The sequence below is a fragment of the Magallana gigas genome, chromosome 1 (genome assembly GCF_963853765.1).
Source record: "Magallana gigas chromosome 1, xbMagGiga1.1, whole genome shotgun sequence".
NCBI classification, from domain to species: Eukaryota; Metazoa; Mollusca; class Bivalvia; order Ostreida; family Ostreidae; genus Magallana; species Magallana gigas.
The window spans coordinates 580,785-598,029 of NC_088853.1; the positions used below are offsets into that span (position 1 = coordinate 580,785).

The 17,245-nt window shown below is 35.7% G+C and overlaps 2 protein-coding genes and 1 long non-coding RNA gene across 3 annotated transcripts in view; 1 reads left to right on the forward strand and 2 right to left on the reverse strand.

The window, feature by feature from the left end:
• The window catches only part of LOC117684008 (uncharacterized), a 92,211-nt gene extending 78,434 nt beyond the window's left edge, over window positions 1–13,777 (reverse strand). The window contains exons 1-4 of the mRNA XM_066076044.1: window positions 13,725–13,777; window positions 9,673–11,407; window positions 9,116–9,193; window positions 8,838–8,920 (exon numbers count right to left, since the gene is read on the reverse strand). Coding sequence (XP_065932116.1) covers window positions 8,862–8,920; window positions 9,116–9,193; window positions 9,673–11,404 — 1,869 coding nt within the window. The 5' untranslated portion in view covers window positions 11,405–11,407; window positions 13,725–13,777 and the 3' untranslated portion in view covers window positions 8,838–8,861. The remainder of the gene's footprint in view (window positions 1–8,837; window positions 8,921–9,115; window positions 9,194–9,672; window positions 11,408–13,724) is intronic.
• LOC136272936 (uncharacterized) overlaps window positions 1–17,245 on the forward strand; it is a 160,346-nt gene that overhangs the window by 51,272 nt on the left and 91,829 nt on the right. The window lies entirely within an intron of this gene.
• The window catches only part of LOC136269689 (uncharacterized), a 96,310-nt gene continuing 81,318 nt past the window's right edge, over window positions 2,254–17,245 (reverse strand). Inside the window, exon 7 of the mRNA XM_066076039.1 lies at window positions 2,254–2,889. The gene's annotated coding sequence lies outside the window, so the exon portion shown is untranslated. The remainder of the gene's footprint in view (window positions 2,890–17,245) is intronic.

Here is a 17,245-nt window from a genome sequence, read left to right on the forward strand (position 1 = left end):
TAGGAAATATTATAGAAAAAATTAGTTCTTGGTCAAATAAAAGAAAAAGAATTTCTACTAACCTAGAGAAGTTAGAGGCATAAACAGTTCTACAGAACTTTGCCACCGACTCATCAGATTTCCGAGAGTGTTCGGTATTTATAAGAATTTTACCCAATCAAAATAAAGATACTAAATATAGAGGTTAACCAATAAAAACTCTAGTAACAAAATACGATTAAAGAAAGTAAACCAAACCCGATCGAATATAATAAAAATAGGATAAAATTTACGTACATAATTCTTGATTCTATTACACATGTAACAGTATATGCGTTAAAGTGTGCGATTGCGTGTAGTGGTGTATGCTTTAAAGTGTTTGATTGCGTGTAACAATAGATGAGATGCAAGTGCGTGATTGCGTGTAACAGTATTACTATATGCGTAAAAGCACCTGATTGCGTATAACAGTCTATGCATTAAAGTGTGTGATTACCTGTGACGGTAAAAACGTAACAGTTCTTCATGCCATGTAACATTATATATGTTAGCGAGCATGACTGCGAGGTGACATTATTCACGTAAAGTAAATAAAATTGCGGTAACAGTTCATCTATCAAAGTGTGTGATTGCCGGAAGAAGATACATGTATTAAGGTTTGTACCGGTATTTTTGAGTGAGATTTTTATTACAGAATTTACAACTATTGACCAACCATAAGCTTAGGACAGATACGATATCAAAATTAGTTTTATAATAATACTCAGAATTAAACCTATTAGTTATAATGAAATTCTTGAAACAACATTGAGTACTTGGATGTAAAATTCATTTTGTAATTCATTGTTGACTAGTCTCTATTAACATCTAACTATAGTGAATCCAAAAGGAGATTGGTTTGTCAGATTTGGTTGTTGACTAGTCTCTATTAACATCTAACTATAGTGAATCCAACAGGAGATTGGTTTGTCAGATTTGGTTGTTGACTAGTCTCTGTTAACATCTAACTATAGTGAATCCAACAGGAGATTGGTTTGTCAGATTTGGTTGTTGACTAGTCTCTATTAACACCTGACTATAGTGAATCCAAAAGGAGATTGGTTTGTCAGATTTGGTTGTTGACTAGTCTCTGTTAACATCTAACTATAGTGAATCCAAAAGGAGATTGGTTTGTAAGATTTGGTTCGTCCCAATACATAATTGTCTTGTTCTTGTACATAAAGTTACAGCATCATATTTTACGTTTTTGTACCAAATACAACAGTAGTGTCTTTCTAAGAACAAAAGTCAAAACTAAAAAGAAATATCACATTTATTGAGTTCTATCTACAGATTGCTACGACTCACCAAACATCATGTGTATATAAGTAGTATGTATTTCATGGAAAGCGTAAATACAAAGAAAGAAAAAAAATCAGTACACTTAAACTTGTTCAAAATATTCCTCCAAAACTATTTACATAAACATGAGTTTTCTATCTACCTGATCAATATATCTCAGTTTTTTTTATATGGGAGAAATGTGCTAAATCCACCATTAGTGCACATATAGGTATATTGTTACAAAATGCATCATAAACCCAATACAAAGAGTTGCATCAAAGGATTAACCACATGGCCTATATAACATTTGCCTTACTCCAATATCCCATGGTGTAACTTGTAATAACATTGTAAGTATACAGGACTTAGATCATTTAAGACATCATTCAGCTGTACACATAAAATATATTGACATACAAATTAAAATCAACTACTTTAAGAAAATGTCCATTGTATCATTTAAACAACCCCCCCCCCCCCCCCATCACAAACTAGAACATATATAATACATGTATATTGACATACAACTACTTTAAAAATGTTCACTACAATAAAATACAGTATTTAGGTATGGTCAAATTTGAATGTGGGATCACCCCCTGATCACACTCATCATGACATTTTGTAATAATAATATATTAACTGATACTCCATAGCCCCCTCCCACACTTTTTTGTTTGCGAAGTTAGGCCTACCCATGAGGCCATTGCAGGTTTAGCCCCCCCCCCCCAACTTTTTCTCACAGCAAAGATAATTGGTTTTAAATTTACCTTGAAAAGATGGAAATATTTAGAAGTTGGAGTTATAGGTTATTGGTTAGTAAGATTTCTTTTTTTGGAACTATAGGTATACCCCCCTCCCCCCCCCCCCCCGCCTTAGGATTTTGGGAGTTATTTTTTTTTTTGGCTTGCCAAGATTGATTAATCTAACCCCCCCCCCTCCCTCCCTCCCCCCAACTTTCAATTTGCTTCCGACGCCTCTGTACTCAATAAACTTTCCCACAAAAAAAAATGTCAGGGATCAACAGCATAAAATACAGATATCTCTAGAAAACATTACTAGAAGGGGGATAACTTTCTTTCATTTCAAACTGAAGAATACAAATTGGAGTTATCCCCCTTTGCATGTGTTGTTTAATCAATTTCTTGTGTGCAAATCAAAACTGAAAAAAAATTCATCACACATTAGTCACAATTCTAAGGGATATATCTGTCCTAGCACCAACGTACACCAGAGATTTATAAGAGATCTCAGGAGCTTATTATGTAAAACACACATATAGTACAACTGTAAAATGGCAACTTAATAAACTAATACTAAATAGAATTAATAATAAAAAGGATGACTAACAAATTACTGTTAAATCCATGTACAAAGAAATGGAATCCAAAGTTCACGCACACAGAAAAACAGAATCCATTGATGATGCATAATTTATATAAAGTTCACGTACACAGAACACAAAGTCCATTGATGTCGGGTAATTACTTGACTTCTGTAACTCATTGGAATTATGGGTAATCCCGACAGGTTTTTCGACTGTCTCCCCCTGAACTGGCCTGAAGGCGTTTTAAAAAAGCAGCTTGTCTGCAAGATACAAAAATAATTAGTTTATAACTGTATTAAAGGAAAGGAAAAGTGAGCAAGCTCAAATACCCTACGTTCCCCCATTACTTGACAATGTCACACATCATGAATGACAGAGTATGCATTAAGGTGGTATGGGACATTTCCATGTTGTGACGTATTGTGTATCAAAATAAACAATAAAATAAAGTGTAATTATATAAGTAGTTTCTTTCCACAATTGATCACCTAACTACGTAGCACAGTGGGTAAGAGGGTTTACCATGAACCTGTAAGTCATGAGTTCGAATCCCGCTCGGGGTTTTACAATTTTTTACCTTTTCAAATATTTCTAAAAGCTATTTTTTGGTTAAATATTGTAAAATTTGAAAATTCTAAACCGGTGAAAATTTTTCAATTATATAGTACTTTAATCCACATTAATATCGACAGATGTCCCATACAACCTTAAATACAAAAAACAAGAGACCCATGGACCACATCACTCACCGAAGGAACATAAGGTATGATAAAATCAGCCTAATGGTGTCATAATACAAACTATCTGGACAATGGAGTATAATACTTGTTGATCCTGTATAAATAAATATCTATGTTCCCCCTATTGGATATTCTAATGTTTAATATCATTAGTCCATTTTCTAAGAGGAGGATATTATAGTCATATCAATGTTGAGCATTTAATTTCCCAAAAGGATCCTACACAATTGTTTATATACAGGAATACAGGATATAAACCTACATCGAATTGTGAACCCCTTGTAAGGTCAAAGAATAGTCCAGAATAGTTCAATCAGGGGCCAAAGTCTAAACTATTTTAAAGAATCAGCACTATGTCAAAATGCTTGCATATAAGCAAATATATACATATCATAACATTTCAGCTTTTGGGAATACTTGTGAACAATTAAAATGTTTTCCTTTGTAAATTGGATCCCCAATGTAGCCCCACCCTACTCCTTAAATTTGGACTGAACAAGTTTGAATCTACATTATCTAAGGTTGCTTTCGTTAAAGTAACAGCTTTTCTAGGGATATGGTTTTAAAGTAGAAGATTTTTAAAGATTTTTTCCTATATATTTCTATGTAAAAATGTAACCCCACCCCCACCCCCCAAATAGTTTGCCCATCTTCACCCAGGGGATCATGATGTGAACAAACTTGAATCTTCTTTACCTGAGGATTCTCTCCCTGCTGATTAGTTTCTATAAACAAGATTTTAAAAATTTTACTATATACATGTATATATTGTAAAAGTTCGACCCCTAAATTGTCACCCCATCTTTACCCCGGGGATCATGATTTGAACAAACTTGTGTTCGACCCCCCCTCCCCCTTTGTGGCCCCACACTACACCCCGGGGTCATGATTTTCACAACTTTGACTCTACACTGCTAGAGGATGATTTTACTTATGTTTCATCTTTCCTGGCTGAATGGTTTCTGAGAAGATTTTTAAAGATCTACTCTACATAAGTATATTCATATGTAAAAATTTGACCCCCCCATTGACTTAATTGTGGCACCACCCTACCCCGGAGGGGGGGTCTAGATATTTACAACTTTGAATATACACTACCTGAGGTTGCTTTCACAAAAATTTCAGCTTTCCTGGCTTATTAGTTTTTGAAAAGAAGATTTTTAATTTTAAAGATTTACTCTAAATATACCTATGTTAAGGTTCGACCTCCTATTGTGGCCCAATCCTACCCCTGGGTCATGGTTTTTACAACTTTGAATCTACACTACTTGAGGATGATTCCACACAAGTTTCAGCTTTCCTGGCTGATTAGTTTCTGAGAAGATCATTTTCAAAGATCTATTCTATATATTCATATGTAAAAAAAAATTACCCCCACCCCCATTGTGGCACCACCCTACCCCCAGGGGTCAAGATTGTCACAACTTTGAATCTACACTACCTGAGGATGCTTTCACATAAGTTTCAACTTTCCTGGCCAAATGAGAAGAAGATTTTTGATAATTTCTTTGAATTTTTAAAATATTTTTCTAATTATCTCACCTTAAAAAAGGGCATGTTGCTTAATTTTCACAACTTTGAATCCCCTCTCTTGACGTTATCTTGACGTTATCTTGTACCTGTAAGAATTCAATAGTTGTGTATGTCCCCTTGACGTTATCTTGTACCTGTAAGATTCCTCTAGTTGTGTATGTCCCCTTGACGTTATCTTGTACCTGTAAGATTCCTATAGTTGTGTATGTCCCCTTGACGTTATCTTGTACCTGTAAGATTCCTCTAGTTGTGTATGTCCCCTTGACGTTATCTTGTACCTGTAAGATTCCTCTAGTTGCGTATTTCCCCTTTACGTTATCTTGTACCTGTAAGAATTCAATAGTTGTGTATGTCCCCTTGACGTTATCTTGTACCTGTAAGATTCCTCTAGTTGTGTATGTCCCCTTGACGTTATCTTGTACCTGTAAGATTCCTCTAGTTGTGTATGTCCCCTTGACGTTATCTTGTACCTGTAAGATTCCTCTAGTTGTGTATGTCCCCTTGACGTTATCTTGTACCTGTAAGATTCCTCTAGTTGTGTATGTCCCCTTGACGTTATCTTGTACCTGTAAGAATTCAATAGTTGTGTATTTCCCCTTGACGTTATCTTGTACCTGTAAGATTCCTCTAGTTGTGTATGTCCCCTTGACGTTATCTTGTACCTGTAAGATTTCTCTAGTTGTGTATGTCCACTTGACGTTATCTTGTACCTGTAATATTCCTCTAGTTGTAACAGTTGTAACAGTAAGGTCTTCCGCTGAAGACGGAAGACCTTAATAATAAAGGACTGTTTTTGTCTAAAGCTTAAAGGAAGTGTGTTTTTCAACTTGTACTTCAGTCCAACAACCCTTTTATTTTGAATATCTTAGTTAGAAAGTAAAAAAAAAAAAAAAAACAAATGGAGAGAAGGAAATAGAGAGAAAGACAAATCTTGGCTCCACACGGCCTTTGCAGGTGTCATAACAGTATTTCATCAAAGGTTCGCGTCAAACCATGGCTGACGCGAAATAATTCCCGATTTTCTCTTTGAATTTGGGGCGTTTCCGCCCGGGACAGGAGCTGAATTTTTGTATGAGATGAAAAACAACGTGTAAGATGTCTCACTACTCAGGTTTGGTAACAGTGCGAGGTCATTTGAAATGTTGATGCGTGTTTGTGTCTGGAGGGGGATGAAAAGGACCGAGCTTGATTTTCGTCGTAAATAAATCGAAAGTAGAATTTTCAGGTGTGGATCTCGGATTCGGTTAACGACAATTAGGGGAAGTCCTAAAACAATGACTGATGTATTTTACACATGTATTTCAGAGTAGTGATTTTTTTGTGTCGTTTACTATTATGTTTGACTGTTTTATATCAACAGGATTGATAAAATTCTTATAAATGTAGAAATAACGAAATCAGTAACACGTAAATTTATTCATAAAAAAATTGATGACAGTAATTTCCACAGTTCTAACATTCATAAGTAGTTCACACGCTATCGTAGATACAGACTAAACGGAAAACAAGAAATATACATGCAACAGAAATATTACGCGGCTGCTTACATCCCTTGCACTGTGAAAACTTTCTGCAATTATGCACATATCTAATCATTTGTCTTAAACAACAACAAGAGGCCCAGGGGCCACATCGCTCACCTGAGCAACAATTGCCTTAATTCTGATCAAATTAGCATTACAGTATCAAAATATCTTGACAACTGAGTACAGTAGATCTTGCTAAAAAAAAATTGAAAATCTGCCAATTTTTATCCACCTCTTATTTTTTGGTAAATACCAAGCCCCTTTTGTTGTTGTACCTGTAAGAAGATTTTTCTCTATTCCTATAACCCCCCCCCCTCCCCATTTCGTGGCCCCACTATTCTCTAGGGAATCATGGTTTCATCAAACATAAATCTACCTTTAATCTCATAACCTGTGCTTTCACACTAAGTACTGAGTTTTGGACCGAAAACTTTCCCAGAATATTTTTAAAGATTGTAAAACTTGATCCCCCAATTGTGGCCTCACCCTACCCCTGGGGACCATGATTTGAACAAACTTGAATCAACACTTCCTGAGGATGCTTCCACTCAAATTTGAGCTTTTCTGACCTGATAGTTTTTGAGAAGAAGATTTTTAAAGATATTCTCTATATATTCCTGTGTAAAACTTGATCCCCCAATTGTGGCTCCACCCTACCCCGGGGACCATGATTTGAACAAACTTGAATCTACCTTACCTGATGATGCCACCACTCAAAGTTGAGCTTTCCTGGCCTAATAGTTTTTGAGAAGAAAATTTTTAAAGATTTTCTCTTTATATTCCTATGTAAAACTTGATCCCCCAATTGTGGCCCCACCCTACCCCCGGGGACCATGATTTGAACAAACTTGAATCAACACTTCCTGAGGATGCTTCCATTTTAATTTAAGCTTTTCTGGCCTAATAGTTTTTAAAAGAATTTTTTTTAAAAATTTTCTCTATATATTCCTATGTAAAACTTGATCCCCCAATTGTGGCCCCACCCTACCCTGGGGACCATGATTTGAACAACCTTGAATCTACCTTACCTGATGGTGCCTCCACTCAAAGTTGAGCTTTCCTGGCCTAATAGTTTTTGAGAAGAAAATTTTTAAAGATTTTCTCTTTATATTCCTATGTAAAACTTGATCCCCCAATTGTGGCTCCACCCTACCCCCAGGGACCATGATTTGAACAAACTTGAATCAACACTTCCTGAGGATGCTTCCATTTTAATTTGAGCTTTTCTGGCCTAATAGTTTTTAAAAGAAATTTTTAAAGATTTTCTCTATATATTCTTTTGTAAAACATGATCCCCCAATTGTGGCCTCACCCTACCCCCGGGGACCATGATTTGAACAAACTTGAATCTACACTACCTGATGATGCCTCAACAAAAGTTTAAGCTTTACCGGCCTAATAGTTTTTGAGAAGAAGATTTTTGAAAAATACCAACAAATTTTCAATAATTCTCAATTATCTCCCCTTTAAAAAGGGGGTGGCCCTTCATTTGAACAAACTTGAATCCCCTTCACCTAGTGGTGCTTTGTGCCAAATTTGGTTGAAATCTGCCCAGTGGTTCTTGAGAAGAAGATGAAAATGTGAAAAGTTTACAACAACGACGACGACAACGACGACAGACAACGGACAAATTGTGATCAGAAAAGCTCACTTGAGCCTTTGGCTCAGGTGAGCTAACAATATACTAATTAATTCTAATGGTTAAAAAATTCAAGACAAAACATTGTAGTTAAATTTCCTAGAAACATGCAAATCAACACATTGTGCCCCAACTACGTAAAAAAATTTACGAAATTCAATACAGCTGTTTGAGAAGAGTCACGCTTACAAAAAATTCATTGCTAAATTCAACATATGGCCAAAATTCAAGTTCAATGGGGCTAAAATTCCCAGAAAGATAAATCAATCGGAACTTCCTAGTAATTAGCACATCTACATGTTGTGTCTTAAATACCTTAAAAGTTTCATAAAATTCTGTGCAGCTGTTCAATATAAGTTTTGCTTAAAATCCAGGAATGACTGAGATAGGTCGAAGTCATTATTCTCTAACAATTCCATTACATGGGGTATAATAACGGCACAATTAGCAAAACAAAGATACATTTTGGAATTGATAATGATCTGACATTTACAATTTATAATTGTTCAGTTTAATATTATAGACTTAATGTGGATATTTGTTTTATAATATTCCACATTCAGAAAATAAAACTTGTAAAACATGATGTTTCTCACTCAGCAACAGACAGCCATGTTTGGATGATCACAAAGTGTGAAATAAACAGGAGTCAGTATTACAGTCCATGTGAATTATACACAGGTCAATTTCAGCTGCAGATGTTGAACAAAGTGACAAACAACATGTGTGGTTTTGAGAGCAGACTAGATTTGTACAGAAACATTTACAACCTGTCAATATCCCAGCTATCTCCATTATATGGCTGGTGTTGAGCTGGACATGGTGTCCTCATCAGGACGGGGTCTGTGTTCATCTACAACAAGGCATTAATTAGCTGTTAATTAATTAATTACATACATTATATGTAATGAGAGAGCTACATCTACAAATTAAAACTTTAAACTGATTACCATGACACTTGCTTTATCATTTGTCTAATTAATTAAATTAAGTCAATTAACATGTAACAAAACAACTGATTACAAATACATGCGTCAGTGAGTTTTACCTTTGTTTAGTTGATGAGTTGTGTTGTGAGGAGGTGTTGTGTATCGGGTGTCTCCATCAGGACGGGGTCTGTGTTCATCTACAACAAGTCATTAATTAGCTGTTAATTAATACATACAGTATATGTAATGATAGAGCTACATCTACAAATTAAATTTTTAACCTGATTACCATGATACTTTCTTTAATATTTATCTAATTAATTAAGTTAAGTCAATTAACATGTCACAAAACAACTGATTACAAATACATGAGCCACTCTATATATTTTATAATTAAATACAGCAACCTGCTATTCCTCTTCACTAAATACAATGACATATAACTGTACATTTAATTAATAAAATAATGTATCTAATTTCTGTTTATTTTAGATAAACACTGAATCCCAATGACTGGTAGATACAGCTAACCCTGTAACAATGAGTTGTTTATATTGACAAACAATCACACAGATAAACATGTCTTACATGTATCTTATTGACTGATAATTAACACGGACTGTGTGTCTTAGTTATCTATATCTAATTAATGTGAATGATAATGACTCAGACTTACCTGTCAGAGCGTCCTGTCTGGTGATATACCTGTAGACACACACCTTGTTGTCCCCTGATCCGACCCAGAGACGGTGAGTGTTGACATCATAACTCAGGCTGTATGGTTTACCCATCACTTGTGATTCTGTCAGTAGATTTGACAGGAACCGACCGTCCTTATTTATCATCTGTACTGTGTCGGTTATCCAATCACACACCAGGATGTGTGACAGCGCGTCAGTACATATTCCATGTGGCCCTAGTCGTGATCCTGATGGATGTCCTGTGTAGGAGAAACGATGTCTTCCTCCACGCTCTGTCACCACTACAGCACTGTATAAGTCAGACACCACGACATCCCCATTGTTGTTCTCTGTTATATAGCTAGGGTAATTATACAGTCCCCGTCCTGTGTTGTGGTACTGTATGGTTTGTGTGAGTTGTCCACTCTGGTTGTACCGGGTTACCTTGCGTGTCTTTGTATCATCGTTATACATCCCGACCAGTAGATCCCCAGTGGACGGGGACCAGTACACACACCGTGGTCTCCGTGTAAAGTCTGTTCTCTCTATAAATGTGGTGGTTGTTTTCATATCCTTTGACAGTTTGTTAATGTTATAATTCCTATCTATATAAATCAGTTCACTCTCACTGTTCACTGTGTGTAATCCTCCTACATATATACCACTACATGAACCCTCCACACGATGTAGAGGGACACCTGTTGTGTCTGTCAACATGAGATTGTCATCATCACTGACCCAGACCCGGTCTGATGTCACACAGGAAATGTGATAACAATAATCAACACCTGTCACTGTGAGAGATTGATGGAGCTCAGCACCAGACATCAGTTTCAGCAGACACTGGTTTCCTACGCGTCGGTTTCCTCTCTCTGTGATTTGGATTGCACTCAGTGACTCCATCACATCCTCCTTGTTGAGTGACTCAGTCATGGAGAGCTGGCTGGTGTGGAGTGTAAGATGTATCTGGGGGAGGGCTGTCTTTGTGAAGGAGAGGAATTGTAGCGCACTGAATGTGAATGCTGGCTGTACATATCTGTGTTCATATCTCCTTAGTCTGACAATATGTCTGATCATTTTTATCTTTTGTTTTTTACATCTGTGTTTGAAATCAAAGTAACATAACACATTGTTCAATAGATCATATACCACTTTGTCAATGAGATCCTTCAGTTTTGGGGCCTTTGTTAACATCTCTAATTGAAGGGGGGAGAATTCTGTGTGACAGGTTTTGACATCAGCTTTGATTTCTGTCAGGAGAACAGGTCTGTAAAAGAGAGCCTCACTTCTGATGGTGTGAATGGTTCCTCTGTGTTGTTGTCGCTTTGTTTTATAGGCTATTTGTATATCCTGAATTTTGTGCTTTTTTTGTCCACAGAGAAAACTTCTGACAGGGAGTTTGTGTGATTTATGTCCAAACCAAGAATCACACACAGGAACTTGACAAGGTTCACAGTACTTTGTATAAACATGGCTAGGATGTCTCACACAGATCTCTTGTGTTGGGATGAAGTTGATTTTATCACAGTGTGACACAACATCATGGTCTATTGTTTGGAGATCTTTTACATGGTTCTCTTTACACTGGGGACACAGATCACATGGACACGATACACAATAGTACGCTGTGTCCCCCGGACACTTAGAACATTGATGTACTTTGTACGGGGAGCTTGCTGTGGTGTATTGGAAGCTTGCTGTGTCCATGATGTGGGCGGTCTGGGTCATAACCTGTTGAATGAAAATAAAAGAGTTTTAGAATTATCATTGTTTTATATATTCAATGTCAAATGATATAAGAAATATTTAAGTTTAAAGCAGATGTTTTTATTTAAGAAATAATATATTTTTCCTATCTACTTATGTAATTGACGGTTCATCATTCTGGTTCTGATTATAGAGACACTCAACCAGTAGAAAAATACAACATAATATTGCTGAGTGAGAAAGAGGTGCTCTCTCTCTCTCTCTCTCTCTCTCTCTCTCTCTCTCCCTACATTTCTTTCTCTGTGTTTCTCTCTCTTGGATGTCTACATAATTGAGTAAATGTGTACTATATGATTATCTAGCAGAGAAAGTCAGAGAGAGAAAAAAAAATAAGATGTAGAGTACACATCACAATTAAGTTCAATTCAATTACCGGGTATTTAGTAATTTACTCTCTCAATTTACCTAACATGTATTCCTGCTCTTTCTATTTCTTTCTCTCAATCTCTGTTTCTCATAATTTTAATATTAAACATGCACTCTTGCTCTCTCTCTCTTTCTCTCTCTCATGTACAATTGCTCTATAGATCTTATTCCTCCTTTCTCTCAGACTTTTTTCAAACAAATGCTTTTTCTGTATCTCCTCGGATTTCTCTTCTAAACGTGTATTTTTGCTCTCTATTTCTGTCTTTCAGACAAACTCAATTAAACATGTACATGTACTAAATATATCTTACTCTCAAAGATGTAATCTCTCTCTCTCTCTCTCTCACTCACTCTCTCTCTCTCTCTCTCTCTGAGTTACTCTGTTAAACATATGCATCTTTCTATTTCTCTTAGACATGTAATCTCTCTCTCTTTCTCTCTATCTCAAATTTTACAGCTAAATAAGTACTTCTTATCTCTCATTCTTTCTCAAAGCCGCTGTCTCTTATCATTTCCTGATAAATATGTTCTTTTGCTTTCCATCTGTTCTCTCTATCCCTCAATATTTACATTCTACTGTGTTTTTCCATTAAAATGTATTATCTTTAAATGCCTCTAAATGCAACACCTAATCACTGCGTATGAATTTACATGTAATTTACATAAGTAGTTCTCAAACAAAGATTTCTATGTTATCGGTTAAAAAATTTATTTCATGAATGTTGTCAAAACACCATGTTTTTTAATCATTCAACAAAACAGATGACTTTATAGTTAAAAGCAAAATTTCAAGAGTTATTTTTCATGGATTATATTTTCATGCTCGTCGATCTCAACTCAACAGTCTATGTGATAACCAGTTTAAACCGGTTTTATATAACAGCTATTCTTGCTGTTACTAATTTACTCCCTTCGTGATCTGCAATTTATATTGATTTATTTAAGTAAACAATTGATTTCATTAGTAAGGGAATGTAAATATAAGCATTGAATGATTTAGTTTTGATGTTGTCGTGTCAATAACTGCCGTCAGATGAGCAGACAAATTGTCATAACACGCTACCGCACGTTATTCAATTTGTCTGCTAATGGCAGGCGTCAAAAATAAATCATTCAATGCTATACACTTTCACTGCTAAACCCTCTCTCTCTCCTTACTCTTATATATGTAAAGATGTGCATCTTACTTATTCCCTCAGACATATAGTCTCTCTCTCTCTCTCTCTCTCTCTCTCTCTCTCTCTCTCTCTCTCTCCACACACACATCACCATAACTTAGTTATAGAAATGGGGGCTGACACAAGATTTGCCTTCTCTCTCTGACTAACTCTGTTAAACATGCATCTTTCTATTTCTCTTTGACATGTAATCAATCGCTCTCTCTCTCTCTTTCTCTCTCTCCACACACAGATCACCATAACTTGGTTATATAAATGAGGGCTGACACAAGATTTGTCTGATTCTATTGTAGTCTCTCTCTCTCTCTCTCTCTCTCTCTATGTCCCATGCCAGTTATGTCCCATGCTTTGCTATTCCCTTAACACTGGTTGATTTTTGACTGTCCCCGGGCAGATAATTGAACTATACCCCAGCCCTGACATTACCACAAGGATATGTTTCTCCTCGTCTAATACATTAATCATCAAATGGGAATGTGGGCAATAGTTATATTGTCAGTTCCTGAGTAAGAAATTGATGTTGACCTCGGCCTATGCTCTCGGGCAACAGTTCTTACCCCAGGACTAACACAATGACTACTGCCCTCATACCCATTTAAAAGATGTATACTAAAATGTCTATGAATGACACACGACGACAAACGTGAGATAGCAACGGGTCTCCTGAGTGACTCAGGTTACCCTAAAAATACATAGTATAGCTACATGAACATGGTGATATTACATGAATACTATACCACATATATTCTCTCTTTGACCTCTCAGTCAGACACAGCCTGGAACCTGTAAAGAGACCATCAACTGTTACATTCTAGTACTTGATGATATCCTGAGCAAGTGCGGGATTTAATAATATACACATTTAAATGATACAATGTTTAATATGTTGATCCATATCTTTTTTATTTATGTATATATAGTGTCTGATTTTTTTCTTAATTTATTTCTTAACCTTTTTCAAGCTCGTAAAAATCTACATTTACTATATCAAATACTGCTTACTCTCAAACATGTACTTTGCATCTACCGGGTATGTTAATTCTCTCTCCTTCTCCCTCTCTCACATACACAGGTGCACACACACACAGACTTTCTGTGCTTACAATTTGTTCTTGATTTTCTGTACTAAACCTGTATATGTAATACTACTCTTTATATCTTACTCCCTCTCTTCTCTCTTAGATTTGTTCTGTCAAACAGGTACTAATGTTCTTCTCTCTCTCCCTCTTCTCTTTCTATCTCTCTCTCATACTTTCTTTGCTTTTTCTCTACTGAACAATTCAATTTCAATTTCTTTATTAACCAATTAAGGGCCCTCAAGGGACAACATGAAGACTGTTGACATACAACATTCAATGAACATAAAACATTCAATAAACATATACAAGAGGTAAAGAGCTGGATGATTAAAAGAACTATGTAATATTACTCATTAGATCTCTCTCTCTCCTCTCTCTCTCTCTCTCATACTTTCTTTGCTTTATCTCTACTGAACATGTACATGTAATATTACTTTTTAGATTTAATCTCTCTCTCTCTCATACTTTCTTTGCTTTTTCCCTACCGAACATGTACATGTAATATTACTCATTAGATCTCTCTCTCTCCTCTCTCTCTCTCTCTCATACTTTCTTTGCTTTTTCTCTACTTAACATGTACATGTAATATTACTTTTTAGATTTTATCTCTCTCTTTCTTTCCTCTCTCTTTCTCTCTTTCTTTGCTTAAAATTTCCCCCTGAATTTTTCTACTAAACCTGTACATGTAATATTTCTCTTAAGATCTCTCTCTCTCTCTCTCTCTTTCTCTCTCTCTCTCTCTCTCTCTCTCTCTCTCTCTCTCTCTCTCTCTCTCTCTCTCAGTTGTGTCATTACCCCATGTAGAGAACATTTTGTACTTGCTATCAAAATACAATGCACACCTAATCATCAAATGTGTGCAAAATGGGAACCCACCAATGTATACATGTTAATTCCTGGCTTATGGCCCATGCTTTGCTATTCCCTTAACCCTGGTTGATTTTTGACTGTCCCAGCGGGCAGATAATTGGACTATACCCCAGCCCTGACATTACCACAAGGTTATGTTTCTCCTCGTCTAACACATCAATCATCAAATGGGAATGTGGGCAATAGTTATTTTGTCAGTTCCTGGGTAAGAAATTGATGTTGACCTGGGCCTATGCTCTCGGGCAACAGTTCTTACCGGAGCACTAACACAATGACTACTGCCCTCATTCCCATTAAGAGGTAAAAACTATAATGTTTATGAATGACACACGACGACAAACGTGAGATAGCAATGGGTCTCCTGAGTGACTCAGGTGACCTAAAAATACAGAGTATAGCTACATGAACATGGTGATATTACATGAATACTATACCACATATATTCTCTCTTTGACCTCTCAGTCAACAGTCAGACACAGCCTGGGAACCTGTAAAGAGACCATCAACTGTTACACACTAGTATTTGATGATATCCCACGCAAGCACTGGATTTAACATCATATACATGTATACACATTTATAATACAATGCTTAATATTTTAAAAAATATTTTTGGGGTTCATTTTTTTACATGTTGTGTCCGATTTTTTTCTTAATTACTTCCTCGTGTTTCTTAACCTTTTTCTTTAAAATAAAAATAAAAAACTAACTGCATGGCTGGATTTTAGAGAAGCGGGGATGAAAAATATAAAATAAAATGGTTGATATATATACATGTACATTTATTATTTCGCGGTTTATAAAGCGTAAACTGCCCCAAACCATTTTATATCATATAAAACAAATAAATATTGAATTCATTGCTTATATTTTAATTTTTTTTACTCTTCATTGTAGATAAAAACGGTCATTTGACCCTTAAAATGACGTAGAATTGTACAAAATCCAAACGTAACGTCAGGTGTATTGATACATTTTTGACGTTAGTCTTGTTATGACGTAGGCAACATTCCTAATATAATGTAAAATAATTTTTTTTGCCAATCAGAATGTGCGTTCCAACCAGAATTAAATTTTTTCCCATCAGATTTTCATTTTGGATACTGTCAATTTTACAGAGTTTGATCTGAGTTTCCGGATCACCACACTGTGGATTTTCCGATTCCGTTTCACTGCTCGCTGAAACTGAAACTGATTTGTTCTTACGGTCAAATTTCACTATAATTTTTTTAACTGTTCCAAATAGAAATTTCAGATAAAGGACCATTTTGAAAAACAATAATTGGGGAGGGGGGTCATCCCCCATTCAATATCCCAATTTGATGTATACATGATTTATTCATATAGACGAGGAACACAATCTGTTTATTGTTTACAAATTAATGTAAAATGTTTACTACCAATCTTTCCTGTATAAAAATGTATGAAATTAAAAGACCCTAGTGTATGCTAGTAATGCAACCGTCATACGATAAGCACGGGCCATTATCATTGTGATGTCATGAAAAAGTTCACACATTATTGAACGTTTTCGCTATTCAAAGGTTCATATAAGGAAACATATTTGCAAATGTAAATATCAAGTTTTACCTTCTATGTATACTCTAAGTAAGTTCCCAGTAAATATATTCACTCTTTACATAATCATTCAATATCAATATAATTTCATTGCTAGCCTAGTATATATTTTGATACAAACTCCCACTGACTTGGATCCCCCAAAGCGTGTCCACCACCGAACTCTCATTTTTGCTATTTTGGACTGGTTTTAAAATATCGAAAATGAAAGTAGGTTTTCAATTAATTTCACAATCAATCGCAACTTCTCCGGCCTTCCCGGCAAGCTCGGAAAAACACCTCGAATGTAATAACATCACCGGATGTTAGAATTTTATACAAAATGGAGTCGCTTCCCATTAAAATAAGTATCGGCTAGACAGTCTTGTATGTCGCTTCTGTGTTATATTTTAGTGTATATCGTTTACTTTAATGAAGTATAGCTCACATCTCAACAGATCGTAAAATGTGTTCTATTTATTTCAAGTTTTACAAAAAGGGGGGTTGTCATGGACGCCTAGGTAATACATTCGAGGTGTTTTTCCAAGCTTGCCGAAAACGCCCAAGAAGTTGCAATTGATTTTACAATATTACTTATCACGTGAAATTCAATTATAGTTGATGGACATCATACCACACTTGTTGAAATACCAAAGGTGTAAGCAGTTACTCTGGTGCAGGCATTTTTCAGTTTATTGACAAAATGTCTTATTATCTATACTGGCGTGCGACCAGTGATGTCATTTTTTCAA